General features: G+C 43.4%; 1 protein-coding gene across 2 annotated transcripts in view; it reads right to left on the bottom strand.

Moving 5' to 3' along the window:
* ADGB (androglobin) overlaps positions 1–19,959 on the bottom strand; it is a 509,594-nt gene that overhangs the window by 14,341 nt on the left and 475,294 nt on the right. For both annotated transcript variants that reach the window (XM_077283074.1, XM_077283075.1), the window contains 2 exons: positions 15,436–15,532; positions 633–816 (listed from right to left, as the gene is read on the bottom strand). In XM_077283074.1, the coding sequence (XP_077139189.1) occupies positions 633–816; positions 15,436–15,532 (281 nt within the window). The remainder of the gene's footprint in view (positions 1–632; positions 817–15,435; positions 15,533–19,959) is intronic.

Here is a 19,959-nt window from a genome sequence, read left to right as displayed (position 1 = left end):
ATGTGTCGTAGAAAAAAGATGCACAAGCAACTGGGATTACTGCAGCCTTGAAAGGATCGTTAAGAAAAGGCCATTCAAAAATTTGTAAGAGATTCACAAGGAGTGGACTGCTGCTGGAGTCATCGCTTCAAGAGCCACCACACACAGACGTATCCAGGACATGGGCTACAAGTGACACATTCCTTGTGTCAAGCCACTCATGACCAATTGACCACGCCAGGAGCCTCTTTCCATGGCCAAGGAGAAAAAGAACTGGACTGTTGCTCAGTGGTCCAAGGTGGTGTTTTCAGATGAAAGTAAATTTTGCATTTCATTTGGAAATCAAGGTTCTGGACGAAGAGTGGAGAGGCACACAATCAATGCTACTTGAGGTCTAGTGTGAAGTTTCCACAATCAGTGATGGGTTTTCAGGGGCTGTAAGCCATAATCATCAACATTAACAGAAATAAACACTTGAAATAGATCACTCTGTTTGTAATGACTATATAATATATGAGCTTCACTTTTTGTATTGAAGAACAGAAATAAAGTAAGTTTTGATGATTTTCTAATCTAGTGAGAAGCACTTGTACAACTGCAAAGTTACAATTTACTGTAACAAAATCATTCATTCTGAAAGACATGGTTTTTACCTGCAAATCTTCATACGTTTGTAGAACTTTCTGTTTTTGCAAGTTTCTGGAATTTTGTTCTTGTTCTCTTTGCTTCAAAATCTCTTCTTTAAGCTGCCGGAATAGTCGGATTTCCTCTGCTTTCTGCATGGCCTGCTGCTGAATGACATGCTCATCTCGGAGAACTGGTTCTGACTGTCTGCTTCTGATAGAGTAGCATGATATTAGTATCACAACTGTGTATATCAGAAGGATTCAGTATAGCTACACAGGCTTATTACAATTTCTTGCAATAACAGCTTTAATTTAACATGAAAATATACAATTATCTTATGTATCAATTAAACAATACTTTGCTAAGATTTGCACTATGTTTACTAATAATTTATCTAATCACATATTGTACTGGAACACTTTCCTATGATATATAGTATATCACAGGTAGAATAGAGAGATCCTACTGGAGTAGTGTGTGATATCTACCTGTAATAGATTTCCATAATGAAATAACATATTATAGCAATGAAACACTTGTAATTATTGAGAATGGGAATCTGACATAACATTGAACACCGTGCCAGTGTGGATAGGATTTTGTTTGACTTCATCTTCTCACACATTTTTATTTGTGTAGTGAAACCTCCTTAAAATACCATCTCTTAAAGAATACAAGCTGCAAGCTACAAAAGTTTGTCTCAGATTGTTTAATTTCCCATTCATTGTATATATAAGCCTCTGATTTGAGAAATAAGCACTTAGAAGACATACAGTTGAAACCAGAAGTTTACATACACTATATAAAAAGACACATATGCATGTTTTTCTCAAGATCTGACATGAAATCAGAATAAGGGTAAGTTCACACAGGGCATTTTTGCTGCTAATTTTCAGCTGCTTTTTACAGTACCAGCAAAGCCTATGAGATTTCAGAAATCTCATGCACACACATTGGGCTTTTGTGTGATCAGTATTTTGTGCTTTGCAGTGTTTTTTTGACATAGGGCAAGTCACTTCTTTCAGCGTTTTTTCAGCGTTTTTAACCCATTGACTTGAATAGGTGGTGAAAAAATGCTGCAAATACGCTAGGTTGACTTTTCTTGCAGTGTATTTGCTGCAGAAAAGTCAAGGAGAGCCAGATGTGACGTCACGTTTAGCTCTGCTACATCTAGATAGCAGGCTGCATGTCGCGTCCATACAGCCTGTCATCCAGCAGAAGACCCCCCTTTCACTAGGAATGGAGGGTCTGACATTAGTGTTATATGCATGACAGTGCGGCAAACACCGCTTCTGATTGGCGGGGAAATCATCCCCGCCGGTCAGAGAGCTGCGGCTCCCCACTGTCAGAAGACAGCGGGGAGCGCTCAGCTGTGATCGGAGGTGTAAACTCACCTCCAATCACTGGTGTCAGCTGATAGTACTACTGATCCCATCATCTGACACCTACAGCCTCTAATTACAGTGAGAGCAGGAGCGGCGGATGGGAATTTTCATCTGACGCTCCTGTTTTATAAATATTTTTTTTTTAAAACGGCTTGGGTTCCCCCTAATTTTGATAACCTGCCAGACAAAACTCACAGCTGGGGTCTGCAACCCCCAGCTGTCAGCTTCAGCAAGGCTAGTTATCAAGAATAGAGGGGTCCTCACGCTTTTTTTAAAAAAATTATTTAAATAAATAATTTTAAAAAATGGCGTGGGGTCCCCCCCATTTTTTACAACCAGCCTTGCTAAAGCTCACAGCTGGGGGCTGGTATTCTCAGGCTGGTAAGGGGCCATTGATATAGGCCCCCCAGCCTAAAAAATTGCAGCCTGCAGCTGCCTAGAAAAGGCGCATCTATTAGATGCGCCAATTCTGGCACTTTGCCCGACTCTTTCCACTTGCCCTGTAGTGGTGGCAAGCAGGGTAATAAGGGGTTAATGTCACCTTGCTATTGTAAGGTGACATTAAGCCAGCTTAGTAATGGAGAGGTGTCAATAAGACACCTATAGTAGTTAAAGGGTTAAATAAACACAGAAAAAGTCTTTTAATGAAATAAAATACCACACAGTTTCGACCATATTTTTATTGCTCTGCCATTCCAAGGCGAAGCCCTCGATCTTCTGAAATAAAAATAAAATAAAAAAGCAAAAGTATACTCCCTGATCCGTCGTAGTCCAATATAACGAGTGTTCCACGCAGTTAAAAGGGCTGCTGTAACGCAAGTGCCAACTTGGCACCATCGCTAGCGCAGATAGAGCATCTGCTAGCTCTATCTGCGCTAGCAGTGACGGACCCGGAAACGCTGCAGCCCGTGTCTCAGGGTCCGTCACTCAAAGACGGCACATCCCTAGCGCACGCCCATTGTGGGCGTGCGCTAGTGATGCGTCCGACATAGGAATTAATGGTGGCCGTTAAGGACTACGTTACACCGCGTTTATGCCACGGTGTAACGTAGTCAGTCTAACGGACGGGTTCAACGCAGTGTGAACCCAGACTTAGTTCTAAAAATGCCTTAAAACATTATGATACAGGAAAGATATATATCTTGGTACCATGTTAGCCAGTAGATAGAAAAATATTTAGAATTGAAAGTCCTCAGTGGTTGATACCTTTTAACCCCTTTCTGTCATTGGACGTACTATTCCGTCCATGTGGGGTGGGCCCTACTTCCCAAGGACGGAATAGTACGTCCAGCACGATCGGCCGCGCTCACGGGGGGAGCGCGGCCGATCGCGGCCGGGTGTCAGCTGCATATCGCAGCTGACATCCGGCACTATGTGCCAGGAGCGGTCACGGACCGCCCCCGGCACATTAACCCCCGGCACATCGCGATCAAACATGATCGCGGTGTACCGGCAGTATAGGGAAGCATCGCGCAGGGAGTGGGCTCCCTGCGGGCTTCCCTGAGACCCCCGGAGCAACGCGATGTGATCGCGTTGCTCCGAGGGTCTCCTACCTCCTTCCTCGCTGCAGGTCCCGGATCCAAGATGGCCGCGGCATCCGGGTCCTGCAGGGAGGGAGGTGGCTTACCGAGTGCCTGCTCAGAGCAGACGCTGGTAAGCCTGCACCGATGTAAGTGAGATCGGTGATCTGACAGAGTGCTGTGCACACTGTCAAATCACCGATCTGTGATGTCCCCCCCTGGGACAAAGTAAAAAAGTTAAAAAAAAATTCCCCACATGTGTGTAAAAAAAAAATAAAAAAAATATCCTAAATAAATAAATTAAAAAAAAAAAATATTCCCATAAATACATTCCTTTATCTAAATTAAAAAAAATCAAACAATAAAAGTACACATATTTAGTATCGCCGCGTCCGTAACGACCCCACCTATAAAACTACATAACTAGTTAACCCCTTCAGTGAACACCGTAAAAAAAACAAAAAACAAAAAGGAGGCAAAAAACAACGCTTTATTCTCATACCGCCAAACAAAAAGTGGAATAACACGCGATCAAAAAGACGGATATAAATAACCATGGTACCGCTGAAAACGACATCTTGTCCCTCAAAAAACGAGCCGCCATACACCATCATCAGCGAAAAAATAAAAAAGTTATAGTCCTCAGAATAAAGCGATGCCAAAATAATTATTTTTTCTATAAAATAGCTTTTATCGTATAAAAGCGCCAAAACATAAAAAAATGATATAAATGAGATATCGCTGTAATCGTACTGACCCGAAGAATAAAACTGCTTTATCAATTTTACCAAACGCGGAACGGTATAAACGCCTCCCCCAAAAGAAATTAATGAATAGCTGGTTTTTGGTCATTCTGCCTCACAAAAATCGGAATAAAAAGCGATCAAAAAATCTCCCGTGCCCGAACATGTTACCAATAAAAACGTCAACTCGTCCCGCAAAAAACAAGACCTCACATGACTCTGTGGACTCAAATATGGAAAAATTATAGCTCTCAAAATGTGGTAACGCAAAAAATATTTTTTGCAATAAAAAGCGTCTTTCAGTGTGTGACGGCTGCCAATCATAAAAATCCGCTAAAAAACCAGCTATAAAAGTAAATCAAACCCCCCTTCATCACCCGCTTAGGCTACGTTTACATTTGCGTTGTTTGCCGCAGCGTCGGCGACGCAACGCACAACGCAGGAACAATGCATGCACAATGCATGCACAACGCTGCGTTTTGCGATGCATGCGTCCTTTTTTTGCTTGATTTTGGGCGCACAAAAAATGCAACTTGCTGCGTCCTCTGCGCCATGACGCGTGCGCCGCAGTGACGCATGCGTCGCAAAACGCAAGTGCAACGCATGTCCATGCGCCCCCATGTTAAATATAGGGGCGCATGACGCATGCGGCGACGCTGCGGCGCCAGACGCTGCGGCGCAGAACGCTAATGTGAATGTAGCCTTAGTTAGGGAAAAATTTAAAAAATTAAAAAAATGTATTTATTTCCATTTTCCCATTAGGGTTAGGGCTAGGGTTAGGGCTAGGGTTAGGGTTAGGGCTAGAGCTAGGGTTAGGGCTATGGTTAGGGTTAGGGTTGGGGCTAGGGTTGGGGCTAGGGTTAAGGCTACATTTAGGGTTGGGGCTAAAGTTAGGGTTAGGGTTGGGGCTAAAGTTAGGGTTTGGATTACATTTACGGTTGGGAATAGGGTTGGGATTAGGGTTAGGGGTGTGTCTGGGTTAGAGGTGTGGTTAGGGTTACCGTTGGGATTAGGGTTAGGGGTGTGTGTAGATTAGGGTTTCAGTAATAATTGGGGGGTTTCCACTGTTTAGGCACATCAGGGGCTCTCCAAACGTGACATGGCGTCCGATTTCAATTCCAGCTAATTCTGCGTTGAAAAAGTAAAACAGTGCTCCTTCCCTTCCAAGCTCTCCTGTGCGCCCAAACAGGAGTTTACCCCAACATATGGGGTATCAGCGTACTCGGAACACATTGGAGAACAACTTTTGGGGTCCAATTTCTCCTGTTACCCTTGGGAAAATACAAAACTAGGGGCTAAAAAATAATTTTTGTGGAAAAAAAAAATTTTTTTATTTGCATGGCTCTGCGTTATAAACTGTAGTGAAACACTTAGGGGTTCAAAGCTCTCACAACACATCTAGATGAGTTCCTTAGGGGGTCTACTTTCCAAAATGGTGTCACTTGTGGGGGGTTTCTACTGTTTAGGTACATTAGGGGCTCTGCAAACGCAATGTGACGCCTGCAGACCGTTCCATCTAAGTCTGCATTCCAAATGGTGCTCCTTCCCTTCCGAGCCCTCCCATGCGCCCAAACGGTGGTTCCCCCCACATATGGGGTATCAGCGTACTCAAGACAAATTGGACAACAAATTTTGGGGTCCAATTTCTCCTGTTACCCTCGGGAAAATACAAAACTGGGGGCTAAAATATAATTTTTGTGTGAAAAAATTTTTGTTTTATTTTTACGGCTCTACATTATAAACTTCTGTGAAGCACTTGGTGGGTCAAAGTGCTCACCACACCTCTAGATAAGTTCCTTAGGGGGTCTACTTTCCAAAATGGTGTGACTTTTGGGGGGGTTTCAATGTTTAGGCACATCAGTGGCTCTCCAAACGCAACATGGCGTCCCATCTCAATTCCTGTCAATTTTGCAGTGAAAAGTCAAACGGCATTCCTTCCCTTCCGAGCTCTCCCATGCGCCCAAACAGTGGTTTACCCCCACATATGGGGTATCAGCGTACTCAGGACAAATTGCACAACAACTTTTGTGGTCCAATTTCTTCTCTTACCTGTTGTGAAATTGGATTTTGGGCTCCCCCGGTGGCCACTGGTGGAATTGAACTGGTGTGCATCATCCTCTCTGTTCACCTGTTTCCATCAGGATGTGGGAGTCGCTATTTAGCCTTGCTCCTCTGTCACTTCCATGCCGGTCAACATTGTAATCAGAAGCCTTTCTGTGCATGTTCCTGCTGCTAGACAACTCCCAGCTAAGTTGGACTTTAGTCCTTGTTTGTTTTTGCATTTTGTTCCAGTTCACAGCTGTAGTTTCGTTTCTGTGTCTGGAAAGCTCTTGTGATCTGAAATTGCCACTCTGATGTTATGAGTTAATACTAGAGTCTTAAAGTAATTTCAGGATGGTTTTTGATAGGGTTTTCAGCTGACCATGAAAGTGCCCTTTCTGTCTTTCTGCTATCTAGTAAGCGGACCTCAATTTTGCTAAACCTATTTTCATACTACGTTTGTCATTTCTTCTAAAATCACCGCCAATATTTGTGGGGGCCTCTGTCTGCCTTTCGGGGAAATTTCTCTAGAGGTGAGCCAGGACTATATTTTCCTCTGCCAGGATTAGTTAGTCCTCCGGCCGGCGCTGGGCGTCTAGGGATAAAACGCAGGCTACGCTACCCGGCTACTGTTAGTTGTGCGGCAGGTTTAGTTCATGGTCAGTTTAGTTTCCATCCTTCCAAGAGCTAGTTCTTATGTTTGCTGGGCTATGTTCTCTTGCCATTGAGAACCATAACAGTTTGACCGGCCAAAAAGGGTTAAATTAATTGACAGAGAAAGGAGAGAAAAGAGAAGTCTGCTGAAGATTTTTTTTTTTTTTCCTTCAGTTCTGAGTGTGCTTGTAATTGAATCTCTTGCAAGTCTGCCTATATTGCAGCCTTTCTCTCTCTCTCTCCTTCTAATCCTGGAATGGCTCTGTGTTCACATGTTTAAAATGGATATTCAGAGTTTAGCTGCAGGTTTGAATAATCTCACCACGAAAGTTCAATATTTACAAGATTTTGTTGTTCATGTTCCTATATCTGAACCTAGAATTCCTTTGCCTGAATTTTTCTCGGGGAATAGATCTTGCTTTCAAAATTTCAAAAATAATTGCAAGTTGTTTTTGTCCCTGAAATCTCGCTCTGCTGGAGATCCTGCTCAGCAGGTCAGGATTGTGATTTCCTTGCTCCGGGGCGACCCTCAGGATTGGGCTTTTGCATTGGCTCCAGGGGATCCTGCGTTGCTCAATGTGGATGCGTTTTTTCTGGCCTTGGGGTTGCTTTATGAGGAACCTCAGTTAGAACTTCAGGCGGAAAAGGCCTTGATGTCCCTATCTCAGGGGCAAGACGAAGCTGAAATATACTGCCAGAAATTCCGTAAATGGGCTGTGCTTACTCAGTGGAATGAGTGCGCCCTGGCGGCGAATTTCAGAGAGGGTCTCTCTGATGCCATTAAGGATGTTATGGTGGGGTTCCCTGTGCCTGCGGGTCTGAATGAGTCCATGACAATGGCTATCCAGATCGATAGGCGTCTGCGGGAGCGCAAACCTGTGCACCATTTGGCGGTGTCTACTGAGAAGACGCCAGAGAATATGCAATGTGATAGAATTCTGTCCAGAAGTGAACGGCAGAATTTTAGACGAAAAAATGGGTTGTGCTTCTATTGCGGTGATTCAACTCATGTTATATCAGCATGCTCTAAGCGTACTAAGAAGCTTGATAAGTCTGTTTCAATTGGCACTTTACAGTCTAAGTTTATTCTATCTGTGACCCTGATTTGTTCTTTATCATCTATTACCGCGGATGCCTATGTCGACTCTGGCGCCGCTTTGAGTCTTATGGATTGGTCCTTTGCCAAACGCTGTGGGTATGATTTGGAGCCTCTTGAAACTCCTATACCCCTGAAGGGGATTGACTCCACCCCATTGGCTAGCAATAAACCACAATACTGGACACAAGTAACTATGCGGATTAATCCGGATCACCAGGAGATTATTCGCTTTCTTGTGCTGTATAACCTACATGATGTGTTGGTGCTTGGATTGCCATGGCTGCAATCTCATAACCCAGTCCTTGACTGGAAAGCTATGTCTGTGTTAAGCTGGGGATGTAAGGGGACGCATGGGGACGTACCTGTGGTTTCCATTTCATCATCTATTCCCTCTGAGATTCCTGAATTCTTGACTGAATATCGTGACGTTTTTGAAGAACCTAAGCTTGGTTCATTACCTCCGCACCGGGAGTGCGATTGTGCCATAGATTTGATTCCGGGTAGTAAATACCCTAAGGGTCGTTTATTTAATCTGTCTGTGCCTGAACATGCTGCTATGCGAGAATATATAAAGGAGTCCTTGGAAAAGGGACATATTCGTCCTTCGTCATCTCCCTTAGGAGCCGGTTTTTTCTTTGTGGCTAAGAAAGATGGCTCTTTGAGGCCGTGCATTGATTATCGGCTTTTGAATAAAATCACGGTTAAATATCAATATCCGTTGCCACTGCTGACTGATTTGTTTGCTCGCATAAAGGGGGCCAAGTGGTTCTCTAAGATAGATCTCCGTGGGGCGTATAATTTGGTGCGAATTAAGCAGGGGGATGAGTGGAAAACCGCATTTAATACGCCCGAGGGCCACTTTGAGTATTTGGTGATGCCTTTTGGTCTTTCAAATGCCCCTTCAGTCTTTCAGTCCTTTATGCATGACATTTTCCGTGATTATTTGGATAAATTTATGATTGTGTATCTGGATGATATTTTGATTTTTTCGGATGACTGGGACTCTCATGTCCAGCAGGTCAGGAGGGTTTTTCAGGTTTTGCGGTCTAATTCCTTGTGTGTGAAGGGTTCTAAGTGCGTTTTTGGGGTTCAAAAGATTTCCTTTTTGGGATATATTTTTTCCCCCTCTTCCATCGAGATGGATCCTGTCAAGGTTCAGGCTATTTGTGATTGGACGCAACCCTCTTCTCTTAAGAGTCTTCAGAAATTTTTGGGCTTTGCTAACTTTTATCGTCGATTTATTGCTGGTTTTTCTGATGTTGTTAAACCATTGACTGATTTGACTAAGAAGGGTGCTGATGTTGCTGATTGGTCCCCTGCTGCTGTGGAGGCCTTTCGGGAGCTTAAGCGCCGCTTTTCTTCCGCCCCTGTGTTGCGTCAGCCTGATGTTGCTCTTCCTTTTCAGGTTGAGGTCGACGCTTCTGAAATCGGAGCTGGGGCGGTTTTGTCGCAGAGAAGTTCCGATTGCTCCGTGATGAGACCTTGTGCTTTTTTCTCGCGTAAATTTTCGCCCGCCGAGCGGAATTATGATGTTGGGAATCGGGAGCTTTTGGCCATGAAGTGGGCTTTTGAGGAGTGGCGTCATTGGCTTGAGGGAGCTAGACATCAGGTGGTGGTATTGACTGACCACAAAAATCTAATTTATCTTGAGTCCGCCAGACGCCTGAATCCTAGACAGGCGCGCTGGTCGTTGTTTTTCTCTCGGTTTGATTTTGTGGTGTCCTACCTGCCGGGTTCTAAGAATGTTAAGGCGGATGCCCTTTCTAGGAGTTTTGAGCCTGACTCCCCTGGTAATTCTGAACCTACAGGTATCCTTAAGGATGGAGTGATATTGTCTGCCGTTTCTCCAGACCTGCGGCGGGCCTTGCAGGAGTTTCAGGCGGATAGACCTGATCGTTGCCCACCTGGTAGACTGTTTGTTCCTGATGATTGGACCAGTAAAGTCATTTCTGAGGTTCATTCTTCTGCGTTGGCAGGTCATCCTGGAATCTTTGGTACCAGGGATTTGGTGGCAAGGTCCTTCTGGTGGCCTTCCCTGTCTCGAGATGTGCGAGGCTTCGTGCAGTCTTGTGACGTTTGTGCTCGGGCCAAGCCTTGTTGTTCTCGGGCTAGTGGATTGTTGTTGCCCTTGCCTATCCCGAAGAGGCCCTGGACGCACATCTCGATGGATTTTATTTCGGATCTTCCTGTTTCTCAGAAGATGTCTGTCATCTGGGTGGTGTGTGATCGTTTCTCTAAGATGGTCCATTTGGTTCCCCTGCCTAAGTTGCCTTCTTCTTCCGAGTTGGTTCCTCTGTTTTTTCAAAATGTGGTCCGTTTGCATGGTATTCCGGAGAATATCATTTCTGACAGAGGTACCCAATTCGTGTCTAGATTTTGGCGAGCATTCTGTGCTAGGATGGGCATAGATTTGTCTTTCTCTTCTGCTTTCCATCCTCAGACTAATGGCCAGACCGAGCGGACGAATCAGACCTTGGAGACATATTTGAGGTGTTTTGTGTCTGCAGATCAGGATGATTGGGTTGCTTTTTTGCCTTTAGCGGAGTTTGCCCTCAATAATCGGGCCAGCTCTGCCACCTTGGTGTCTCCCTTTTTCTGTAATTCGGGGTTTCATCCTCGATTTTCTTCTGGTCAGGTGGAATCTTCGGATTGTCCTGGAGTGGATGCTGTGGTGGAGAGGTTGCATCAGATTTGGGGGCAGGTAGTGGACAATTTGAAGTTGTCCCAGGAGAAGACTCAGCTTTTTGCCAACCGCCGGCGTCGGGTTGGTCCTCGGCTTTGTGTTGGGGACTTGGTGTGGTTGTCTTCTCGTTTTGTCCCTATGAGGGTTTCTTCTCCCAAGTTTAAGCCTCGGTTCATCGGCCCGTACAAGATATTGGAGATTCTTAACCCTGTGTCCTTCCGTTTGGACCTCCCTGCATCTTTTTCTATTCATAATGTTTTTCATCGGTCATTGTTGCGCAGGTATGAGGTACCGGTTGTGCCTTCCGTTGAGCCTCCTGCTCCGGTGTTGGTTGAGGGCGAGTTGGAGTACGTTGTGGAAAAAATCTTGGACTCCCGTGTTTCCAGACGGAAACTCCAGTATCTGGTCAAATGGAAGGGATACGGTCAGGAGGATAATTCTTGGGTGACTGCCTCTGATGTTCATGCCTCCGATTTGGTCCGTGCCTTTCATAGGGCTCATCCTGATCGCCCTGGTGGTTCTGGTGAGGATTCGGTGCCCCCTCCTTGAGGGGGGGGTACTGTTGTGAAATTGGATTTTGGGCTCCCCCGGTGGCCACTGGTGGAATTGAACTGGTGTGCATCATCCTCTCTGTTCACCTGTTTCCATCAGGATGTGGGAGTCGCTATTTAGCCTTGCTCCTCTGTCACTTCCATGCCGGTCAACATTGTAATCAGAAGCCTTTCTGTGCATGTTCCTGCTGCTAGACAACTCCCAGCTAAGTTGGACTTTAGTCCTTGTTTGTTTTTGCATTTTGTTCCAGTTCACAGCTGTAGTTTCGTTTCTGTGTCTGGAAAGCTCTTGTGATCTGAAATTGCCACTCTGATGTTATGAGTTAATACTAGAGTCTTAAAGTAATTTCAGGATGGTTTTTGATAGGGTTTTCAGCTGACCATGAAAGTGCCCTTTCTGTCTTTCTGCTATCTAGTAAGCGGACCTCAATTTTGCTAAACCTATTTTCATACTACGTTTGTCATTTCTTCTAAAATCACCGCCAATATTTGTGGGGGCCTCTGTCTGCCTTTCGGGGAAATTTCTCTAGAGGTGAGCCAGGACTATATTTTCCTCTGCCAGGATTAGTTAGTCCTCCGGCCGGCGCTGGGCGTCTAGGGATAAAACGCAGGCTACGCTACCCGGCTACTGTTAGTTGTGCGGCAGGTTTAGTTCATGGTCAGTTTAGTTTCCATCCTTCCAAGAGCTAGTTCTTATGTTTGCTGGGCTATGTTCTCTTGCCATTGAGAACCATAACACTTACCCTTGCGAAAATAAAAAATTGGGGGAGAAAAGATCGTTTTTGTGAAAAAATATGATTTTTTATTTTTACGGTCCTGCATTATAAACTTCTGTGAAGCACTTGGTGGGTCAAAGTGCTCACCACACATCTAGATAAGTTCCTTAGGGGGTCTACTTTCCAAAATGGTGTCACTTGTGGGGGGGTTTCAATGTTTAGGCACATCAGTGGCTCTCCAAACGCAACATGGCATCCCATCTCAATTCCTGTCAATTTTGCAGTGAAAAGTCAAACGGCGTTCCTTCCCTTCCGAGCTCTCCCATGCGCCCAAACAGTGGTTTACCCCATTTAGGGTATCAGCGTACTCAGGACAAATTGCACAACAACTTTTGAGGTCCAATCTCTTCTCTTACCCTTGGGAAAATAAAAAATTGGGGGCGAAAAGATCATTTTTGTGAAAAAATATGATTTTTTATTTTTACGGTCCTGCATTATAAACTTCTGTGAAGCACTTGGTGGGTCAAAATGCTCACCACACATCTAGATAAGTTCCTTAGGGGGTCTACTTTCCAAAATGGTGTCACTTGTGGGGGGTTTCAATGTTTAGGCACATCAGTAGCTCTTCAAACGCAACATGGCGTCCCATCTCAATTCAAGTCAATTTTGCATTGAAAAGTCAAATGGCGCTCCTTCGCTTCCGGGCTCTGTCATGCGCCCAAACAGTGGTTTACCCCCACATATGGGGTATCGGCGTACTCAGGACAAATTGTATAACATCTTTTGTGGTCCATTTTCTCCTGTTACCCTTGGTAAAATAAAACAAATTGGAGCTGAAGTAAATTTTGTGTGAAAAAAAGTTAAATGTTCATTTTTATTTAAACATTCCAAAAATTCCTGTGAAACACCTGAAGGGTTAATAAACTTTTTGAATGTGGTTTTGAGCACCTTGAGGGGTGCAGTTTTTAGAATGGTGTCACACTTGGGTATTTTCTATCATATAGACCCCTCAAAATGACTTCAAATGAGATGTGGTCCCTAAAAAAAAATGGTGTTGTAAAAATGAGAAATTGCTGGTCAACTTTTAACCCTTATAACTCCCTAACAAAAAAAAAATTTTGGTTCCAAAATGGTGCTGATGTAAAGTAGACATGTGGGAAATGTTACTTATTAAGTATTTTGTGTGACATATCACTGTGATTTAATTGCATAAAAATTCAAATTTGGAAAATTGCGAAATTTTCAAAATTTTCACCAAATTTCCATTTTTTTCACAAATAAACGCAGGTAATATCAAAGAAATTTTACCACTATCATGAAGTACAATATGTCACGAGAAAACTTTGTCAGAATCACCAGGATCCATTGAAGCGTTCCAGAGTTATAACCTCATAAAGGGACAGTGGTCAGAATCGTAAAAATTGGCCCGGTCATTAACGTGCAAACCACCCTTGGGGGTGAAGGGGTTAATGGCTAACTGAAAAGATGGTAACAAATTGCAAGCTTTCGAGACTACTCAGGCCTCTTCATCAGGCATAGACTAAAAGAAATTCTGGAGAATCACATATTTATGCACAAAAGATCACGAAAAAAAACCCCCAAAAAACATGGATAAGACAGGTGACATGAAGCTGAAGTACCATGGGTGATAAATAGTGTTGAGCGATACCGTCCGATACTTGAAAGTATCGGTATCGGAAAGTATCGGCCGATACCGGCAAAATATCGGATCCAATCCGATACCGATACCCGATACCAATACAAGTCAATGGGACTCATGTATCGGACGGTATTCCTGATGGTTCCCAGGGTCTGAAGGAGAGGAAACTCTCCTTCAGGCCCTGGGAACCATATAAATGTGTAAAAGAAAGAATTAAAATAAAAAATATCGCTATACTCACCTCTCCGACGCAGCCGGGACTTCAGCGAGGGAACCGGCAGCGTTGTTTGTTTAAAATTCGCGCTATTACTTGGTTACGTGAATTCCCGGCTTGTGATTGGTCAGGTCGGCCATGTTGCCGGGACGCGGACCAATCACAGCAAGCCGTGACGAAATTACGTCACGGCTTGCTGTGATTGGTCCGCGTCCCGGCAATATGGCCGCCCTGACCAATCACAAGCCGTGACGTCACGGGAGGCTGGACACGCGCTCATTTTAAAATGGGCGCGTGTCCAGCCTCCCGTGACGTCACGGCTTGTGATTGGTTGCGCCGCGGTCAACCAATCACAAGCCGGGAGGCTGGACGCGCTCATTTTAAAATGGGCGCGTGTCCAGCCTCCCGTGACGTCACGGCTTGTGATTGGTCAGGGCGGCCATATTGCCGGGACGCGGACCAATCACAGCAAGCCGTGACGTAATTTCGTCACGGCTTGCTGTGATTGGTCCGCGTCCCGGCAACGTGGCCGACCTGACCAATCACAAGCCGGGAATTCACGTAACCAAGTAATAGCGCGAATTTTAAACAAACAACGCTGCCGGTTCCCTCGCTGAAGTCCCGGCTGCGTCGGAGAGGTGAGTATAGCGATATTTTTTATTTTAATTCTCTCTTTTACACATTTTAACATTAATGTTGTTGCGATACCCGATACCCGATACCACAAGAGTATCGGAATCCCGGTATCGGAATTCCGATACAGCAAGTATCGGCCGATACCCGATACTTGCAGCATCGGAATGCTCAACACTAGTGATAAACAGTTATGTCCATAAATATTGGACCAGTTCTTTAGATAGGGAATGTTTTAGTGTCCTCTGATTGGGGTCTGGTTCTGACCATGTGGGGTCATCACAACAGAAATGTGCATAAATATGTGATTCTCCAGAATTTCTTTTAGTCTATGCCTGATGAAGAGGCCTGAGTTGTCTCGAAAGCTTGCAATTTGTTACCATCTTTTCAATTAGCCATTAAAAGGTATCAACCACTGAGGACTCTCAATTCTAAATATTTTTAAAACATTATGTCTCTTATTATTGTGGCATTTGGCAAATATTAAGAATTATGGTAATCCCAACTTACCTAAGACGGGAAAGGTTTATTCTGATTTCATTTCAGATATTGAGAAAAACATGCATCCTCTAGAATGTAAGCCTGCAATGTATCAGTCTGTAATTGTTAGTTTGCTTACTGTAAGCGATATCTGTAATTTGCATGTAACCCCTTCTCATATACAGTACCATGGAATCAATGGTGCTATATAAATAAATAATAATAATAACAATAATAATAATATGTTTTGTTTATATAGTGTATGTAAAGTTGTGATTTCAAATGTATGTTTACTGTGTTGTAGGTCATCATAAATCACTGTGTTTTATAAATGTTTCAAGGGTTTTGTTCTTGTTTATTATCTGCACCCTACTATGGATATTGGTTGGATATTACCAGTTACTCTGCGTAATGCCTCTAGTAACTGTAGTATAAATACTCTGCTGCTTACCTAATAAAAGGAGATAAATCCAAAGGCTCCAATTCTCCTTTCAATGTCAGCCTTTGTTGTTTAGATGACTGAGCGTCTTGGATTTTTGAAGTCAAACCTGCAAGAAAGAGAAATGTGTAATTTATCATTATCAGAGTGATAATATACCGTATACTGTGTTTAACAAACTAATAATATACTATGCAGACATACAAATAATAATAAAAAAAGAATTAAGAACCAGGACACATATATGGAAATAATTTCTAAAATAAAAGAAAAATGTTTAGAAACTGCAATACTTTTAGGAAAAACGAGGAGAAATCTTCTGCAGGATAGAACAGTATAAAGAGGGGCTGAGACAACAATATATCGCAGGATGGGGCTGAGAAGAGTGTTGTTCTGAAAGATTAGCCTGAATGTACAGGGGCTGAGATGAGAAATGTATTACAGGATGGGAATGAGAGGAATCATGTACTACAAGATGGGTCTAACCTCCAAGGGTGGACCGAAGTGCCAAACAGCAGGCAACTGAGGAAAAGAGACAATAACTGTATTGGAACCACAATCTAAATTAGCAGAAGACAATTGCTGATCCTCACATACAATATGCAGAGGCAAGAAACAGGGCTGCACTTGCTCTGAAATAGGAACACAGAGGAGGAGCTATGGGGTGGGGTTAGATGAAAGAAAAATAAGACTAACAGGAAGTGTAGTTTTTGACATGGGTCTTGGAAAACCACTTTAGTAGAGTATTCAGTGTTATGTGATGTTATCAAGTTAACATTAAAATATGAATTCACACAAATACATGTAAAAAGGATTCAGGTACAACAAAGACATACAAAAGATTATTTTGGTTCATTATGGTACCATGGTGACTATACGTGATTAGGGAAAGGGGTCCTGAACCGTACCTAGGTCTGGGGCCCCAACTATCCCTGCTCCCTTTAAAGGTGAGGAGTTTTAGGCCACCAGCCTTACTGTTCCCCTTTTATTCACTAAGCTGTCCCCTCCCCCTCCTCCAGGAGGCCTGGGACAGAAATGCTAGTGTATTAACACTTAAAACAGACAGGGATAACAGAAAGCAACAAACATGTAAAAACACTCATCAAATGTAGAGCGGAATATAGGGAGGGATTGGAATGTACCAACAAATTAGGAATAGGACAATGAAGAAAGCATACACCCAAAAACAGTACGCAACTATCTCCAATAGAAACAACGATCTCCAATTCAGCAGAGCATTTCCATAGAGCTAGGAAGCAAAGCTTTCACTGGCAAGGAAGAAAAGGTAAGGCCAGATTTTATAGAGAGAGGAAATGACCAGGTCAGAAACAGCTGTGAGATGGAGCTGCAAGTTTCTAACCAGCATAGAAAGGGTCGATAACCTCTTCAGCACCAAAGGAAACTAAATCCATTTAATATGAAACACAAACACACAGGGTAAATGTAAGATATGCAATTCACAATAGAAAGTGACTTTCAAACTCCAGATCTCCCAGTGTCTCTGAAGAAATTTATAAAAACAATTTCAGCTGTATTATATTTTGGATTTGATAGATTTTGAAGCAGTCTCCAGAACTGAAAATGGAGCTGTTAGGCAAAAAGGTAGACCAGCACAAAAACAACAGTATTGTTTTCACCATCATTTTTAAGTAGTAAACAGAATGACACTTTGACTACTTCATGTGTGGTTTCCTGTTGTGAATCCGCTTTTTGGGCTCCCCTGGTGGTTGCTGGTGGTACTGGTGACTTGTGAGTGCTTTGCTGTCTCAGTTCACCTGCTCCCATCAGTGTTTGGGAGTTTCCTATTTAGCCTTGCTCTCCAGTCATTTCCTTGCCGGTCATCATTGTAACCAGAGCCTTCGGTTGCATGTTCCTGCTACTAGTCTGCTGATCAGCTAAGTGGACTTTGTCCTTTTGTTTTCTATCTTTTGTCCAGTTTGCAGTTTTGTTATTCTCTGTAGCTGGAAGCTCTTGCGGGCTGAAATTGCCACTCCTGTGTCATGAGTTGACACAGGAGTCTTAAAGTAATTTCAGGATGGTTTTTTGAAAGGGTTTTCAGTTGACCGTGAAGTCCTCTTTTGTATCCTTCTGCTATCTAGTAAGTGGACCTCTCTTTGCTAAATCTACTTTCATACTGTGTATGTCTTTTCCTCTTAACTCACCGTTATTACATGTGGGGGGCTGCTTACATCTTTTGGGGTATTTCCCTAGAGGTAAGCCAGGTCTGTTCCTTCCTCTACCAGGCGTAGTTAGTCCTCCGGCTGGCGCGTGGCATTTAGGAAGTCGTAGGTATGCTCCCTGGCTACTATTAGTTGTGTGGTAGATTTAGCTCACGGTCAGCTCGAGATTCCATCACCCAGAGCTCGTCCGTTATTTTTGTGTTCTGATGTTTCCCTGCCATTGGGAATCATGACAGTATGACCGGCCCGTGTTAAAGTTACTGGCAGAAGAAAGGAGAGAAAAAGAAGTCTGTAGAGTTTTTTTTTTTTTTCCCTATGTTTGCTCCATAGTTGGATCAGTTGTATTTCAGCTCTAATTACAGCCTTTGCCTTTCTCTCCTTCTAATCCTTGAATGGCTCTGATCTCACCTGTTTAAAGATGGATCCTCAGAGTTTGGCTGTAGGTTTAAATAATCTTGCTACCAAGGTTCAAAATTTACAAGATTTTGTTATACATACTCCGATGTCTGAACCTAAAATTCCTACACCAGAGGTGTTTTCCGGAGATAGATCTCGGTTCCTGAATTTCAAATATAATTGTAAATTGTTCCTTTCTCTCAGACCTCACTCCTCTGGAGATCCTGTCCAGCAGGTTAAGATTGTAATCTCTTTGCTGCGAGGTGACCCTCAAAATTGGGCATTTTCATTGACACCAGGGGATCCTGCGTTGCTCAATGTGGATGCGTTTTTTCTGGCTTTAGGGTTGCTTTATGAGGAACCTAATTTGGAGATTCAAGCTGAAAAAGCTTTGATAGCCCTATCTCAAGGGCAAGATGAAGCTGAGATATACTGCCAAAAATTTCGTAGATGGTCTGTGCTTACTCAGTGGAATGAGTGCGCCCTAGCGGCAAATTTCAGAGAGGGCCTTTCTGATGCCGTTAAAGATGTTATGGTCGGGTTCCCTGCACCCACAGGTCTGAATGAGTCCATGACAATGGCTATTCAGATTGATCGGCGTTTGCGGGAGCGCAAACCCGTGCACCATTTGGCGGTATCTTCTGAAGAGACGCCAGAGAAAATGCAATGTGACAGAATTCTGTCCAGAAGCGAGCGGCAGAATTATAGGCGTAAAAATGGGTTATGCTTCTATTGTGGTGATTCTGCTCATGTTATATCAGCATGCTCTAAACGTACAAGGAAGGTTGACAAGTCTATTTCAATTGGCACTTTACAGTCTAAATTTGTTCTGTCTGTAACCTTGATTTGTTCATTATCAGTTATTACCGTGGATGCCTATGTGGACTCTGGCGCCGCTCTGAGTCTTATGGATTGGTCCTTTGCCAGGCGCTGTGGGTTTGATTTAGAGCCTCTGGAAGTCCCTATACCTCTGAAGGGTATTGATTCTACGCCTTTGGCTTATAATAAACCACAATTCTGGACGCAAGTGACTATGCGTATGACTCCAGACCATCAGGAGGTGATTCACTTCCTTGTGTTGTACAATTTGCATGATGTTTTGGTGCTTGGATTACCATGGTTACAATCTCATAACCCAGTCCTTGACTGGAAAACAATGTCTGTGTTAAGCTGGGGATGTCGGGGGGCTCATGGGGACATAACTTTGGTTTCCATTTCGTCATCTATTCCCTCTGAGATTCCGGCATTTTTGTCTGATTATCGTGATATTTTTGAGGAGCCGAAAATTGGTTCACTCCCTCCCCACAGAGATTGTGATTGCGCCATAGATCTGATTCCTGGCAGTAAATTTCCAAAGGGTCGTTTGTTTAACTTATCTGTACCTGAACATGCTGCTATGCGAGAGTATATTAAGGAGTCCCTGGAAAAGGGACACATTCGTCCTTCTTCATCTCCTTTAGGAGCTGGTTTTTTCTTTGTATCTAAAAAGGATGGCTCTCTGAGGCCTTGTATTGATTATCGACTCCTGAATAAAATTACAGTCAAATATCAGTATCCGTTGCCTTTGTTGACTGATTTGTTTGCTCGCATAAGGGGGGCTAAGTGGTTCTCTAAGATTGATCTTCGTGGGGCGTATAATTTGGTGCGAATTAAGCAGGGGGATGAGTGGAAAACCACATTTAATACGCCTGAGGGCCATTTTGAGTATTTAGTAATGCCTTTCGGCCTTTCTAATGCACCTTCAGTCTTTCAGTCTTTAATGCATGATATTTTCCGTGAATATTTGGATAAATTTATGATTGTGTATTTGGATGATATTTTGATTTTTTCTGATGACTGGGAGTCTCATGTTCAACAGGTCAGGAGGGTTTTTCAGGTTTTGCGGGAGAATTCTTTGTGTGTAAAGGGTTCAAAGTGTGTTTTTGGGGTTCAAAAGATTTCCTTTTTGGGGTATATTTTT

The sequence above is a fragment of the Ranitomeya variabilis genome, chromosome 2 (assembly GCF_051348905.1).
Source record: "Ranitomeya variabilis isolate aRanVar5 chromosome 2, aRanVar5.hap1, whole genome shotgun sequence".
NCBI classification, from domain to species: domain Eukaryota; kingdom Metazoa; phylum Chordata; class Amphibia; order Anura; family Dendrobatidae; genus Ranitomeya; species Ranitomeya variabilis.
The sequence above is the reverse complement of the archived record's forward strand: the minus strand, read 5'-3'. Positions and strand labels throughout refer to the sequence as shown.